Raw genomic sequence first — 3,284 nt, forward strand, 5'->3', positions numbered from 1 at the left:
CAGCAAAGTTTTGTCATCCTGCATGCAAAGACCCGACCTTGCAAGCAATTGATCCAAAAAATTGTGCTGATAATGCTGGAGCATACTGTGACCCCAATCAACAACAGCAAATGTATAATGCTCAACAACCGCCGATGAATAATACCCTGTATATGCAGCAAATGCCCCTCAAATGCCAGGTGGTTCAATGGCTCCCTACACAACAATCAGTGACGGGGACCTCTTGTATTTGTCCACCTACCGATTGCAAACTTGCATCCATGCCAGGATCTCAATATAACACTGCTCAAGGAACTGCACCAGGATCTTTGTATCAACAGCCATTTCCCGGACCTGGGCAAGGACAAGGAGTAGTAAGGAGTAGTTTGCAAAGTATAAACTCACATTTACGCAATGGCACGTTTTTACATACTCAAATTTAATTACAGATCCCAACTGTGTTTGCGCTCCACCCGATTGTCTAGATCCAAATTTACAAAATGTTCCCGGAAGTAGGCCAAATACAGCCCCTGGAAGCATGCCAGGCACTGTCCCGAACTATGCCAGGAACTATGATCGGTTCAAGACAAGCTTTACAAAGTATTCCAGCACAGTGTGTTAACACTGGAGGTGTATGTGAATCATATTCACCTGCGGGCGCTAGCCTGAATGCTTCGGGAAAAGTCAATTACGAATCACCTGTTGGTCCCGGTGGTAGCAATGCTGGTTGTATTGTTGATCCCACAAAAACGTGCGCCACCGAATCATACGTGCCAAGTGCACCAATTTCCCAGAATGCAATGAGTTATGGTAAACGCGGGTGTCTTGAGGAGGCAAATAGATCTTGTAACGCGCTACGACCCTCAGCCCAACAAAATATGGTACCACCCCAACAATCTTATCCACAAAGTCCGGGCCAAATGCAAGTACAACAACAATCGTATAATTTACAAGCAATGTCTATGCAACCATCGTATCAACAACAAATGCCACCAATGCAACCAATGCCCCCGATGCAACCAATGCCCCCGATGCAACCAATGCAACAAATGCCACCAATGCAACCGATGCAACAAATGCCCCCAATGCAACAAACGCCACCAATGCAACAAATGCAACAAATGCAACCAATGCCACCAATGCAACAAATGCAACCAATGCCACCAATGCACCCGATGCAACAAATGCCACCAATGCAACCAATGCAACAAATGTCCGCTATGCCTGACCCTAACTTGTATTGTACATGCACTGGGGTTAAATGCGTTAAGTCTGCTTGTGAAATGAAGAAACGAGCTCTCATGGGCCAGCAGCTAGCACAACCATCACCATATCAACAACAACAAGCACCACAATCTCCATATCTTGCCGGTATGGCCCAGCAACCCATTGTAGCCGGCGGGCAAATGCAATATTCAGCAGTGCCTACTCCTCAAGTCGGATCAACAATGGGTCAACCACTTCCAGGACAAGTGCCCGGTCAAAGACCAAATGTTATTCCACCAAATCCCGAGTTATTGACGAATGAAGAACTCAAAGGCATACTCAAGGAGCACCACCTTCCAAATGCAAGTGTGTGGGGCCTTGCAATCCACAATGCGATCGTATTAAAGAGCTGAGGAAAGAAATTATGGCTTCCGGCATGAGTGGAACTAATTCTGTCGTGGGTCAAATGCACATCCCAAAGATTCAGGAACACAGATTGATCCTAGACTGAAATCCAATTGCACATGTTCCACTGTTGAATGCAAGAGACGCGATCGTAATTGAAACATTTCTATATACAACAAAATTTCTAACCTCAATTTTTTCAGATAACTAAAATGGGAAATGGAATAAAAATGGCCGCATCTAAAGATGAGTCTGAGGATAGCTCGTCGATATCGAGTAATCAAAGTGATTACTCTAGAATTCTTAAATGCTTAAATTACGAAAACGAAACTGTTGCGACTAGTACAACCACATTGAAAATTTTCACAAACAACATGAATGATATAACTGCTCTGCAACCATATATTAAATTCGATATTGTAAAAGCATTTTTACACCATTGAGAGATTTATACAGCACAACCTATGGGAAAACCAATAATTTCATGAAACTTTGCTGGTATCCAACATCTATGTTATCTTTTCAATTGCCGGCAAATGAAGTGCTGTGCTATGTTGTTGAAGACAACAGCACACAACCGAGAAAGAAGTGTTTTGCAAGCGGAAAACAAGCGATCAAAAATGCACTTTTCATAAAAAGTCTGAAGACTTTGACAAACCATTGCCGCAGACCTCAACTATTCCCAAATGTCCATGCGTAGATAATTTGGAAATACAACCACAACATTTCTCTAAGAAACTTGCGCCAACAAAGTCATTGCTTGAACTTGCCATTCAAACAACGCAGGAAAAGTGTACAGAAAAAGATGGCATACTTGCAATGATGACTAACGAATTAGCCAAGCAATCTAATGCTGGTATATTCGAGACAATGGTACAGGAAATTGCTCTATGTGATACTGATGCACCAGATTACAGTATACAACTGTTGGAGCAGGAACATGCTGCATTGAATAGCTGCGGATGTGATACTGCGGGTAGCGCTGCGAATGATTGTTTCTGCAATGAGTCTTCGGAACCACTGAAAATTATCAAATTGCAAAAACTAACGCCGACTACTTGTCTGGTGAAGTGGATTCGAGCTGCCAGCCCTGAGGTGACTGCGTATGAGATTTATTTGAATGGAAACCTGGTTTATGTGACTTCTGGAGATAAGGAACACGCCGTGGTTTCAATTGATGCCACTTTGGTGGATATACAGATAAATCTGTTTGCTAGCACCAAGGAGGGCAGATGTTATCCGGAGGCGATTGCATTAACTTCTTAAACATTAATATTTACCACATTATTTTATTAAAGGATTAAAATTTTTACAGCAGATATTTATTTTGTTTTATTTTGGGGTTCTTAATAAACCACGCTCTCAAACTCTCAATTAATCACGTGAATATAACTCATGTTTAGTTACTTGATACTTAATATAGTATTATATTTTCTCTATAATATAAAAATAAATCGCAAAATCTGTTAGTAAGCGCATAACTCAAGACCGCCTAGACCAATTTGGCCAATTCTTGTTTTTAAATATTCGGTAAAGTCCAAGTTTATATAATTAATTTCTATAAAATAAAATTGCGAATCTTATTGATAGAATTAATTACATACTATGTCTGGAACAAAGAGAGTAAAAACGAATTACACTTTTATCAAACACTACCGATTCGAAGTTGCGGGCAAAAGCTAGTTTTATAATAA

At 40.9% G+C, this 3,284-nt stretch overlaps 1 protein-coding gene across 1 annotated transcript; it reads left to right on the top strand.

Moving 5' to 3' along the window:
• Positions 1-355: 355 nt before the first annotated feature.
• LOC135802424 (AT-rich interactive domain-containing protein 1A-like) lies at positions 356-2,909 on the top strand. The gene is made up of 3 exons (XM_065316005.1): positions 356-372; positions 429-1,741; positions 1,794-2,909. The coding sequence occupies exon 2, from the start codon at positions 480-482 to the stop codon at positions 1,596-1,598; it is 1,119 nt and encodes a 372-aa protein (XP_065172077.1). The 5' UTR covers positions 356-372; positions 429-479; the 3' UTR covers positions 1,599-1,741; positions 1,794-2,909.
• Positions 2,910-3,284: the final 375 nt, after the last annotated feature.

This window comes from Atheta coriaria, unplaced genomic scaffold (genome assembly GCF_025399875.1).
Source record: "Atheta coriaria isolate IRGN ID8LTWV9N9 unplaced genomic scaffold, Caltech_Dcor_3.1 hic_scaffold_22_pilon, whole genome shotgun sequence".
NCBI classification, from domain to species: Eukaryota; Metazoa; Arthropoda; class Insecta; order Coleoptera; family Staphylinidae; genus Dalotia; species Dalotia coriaria.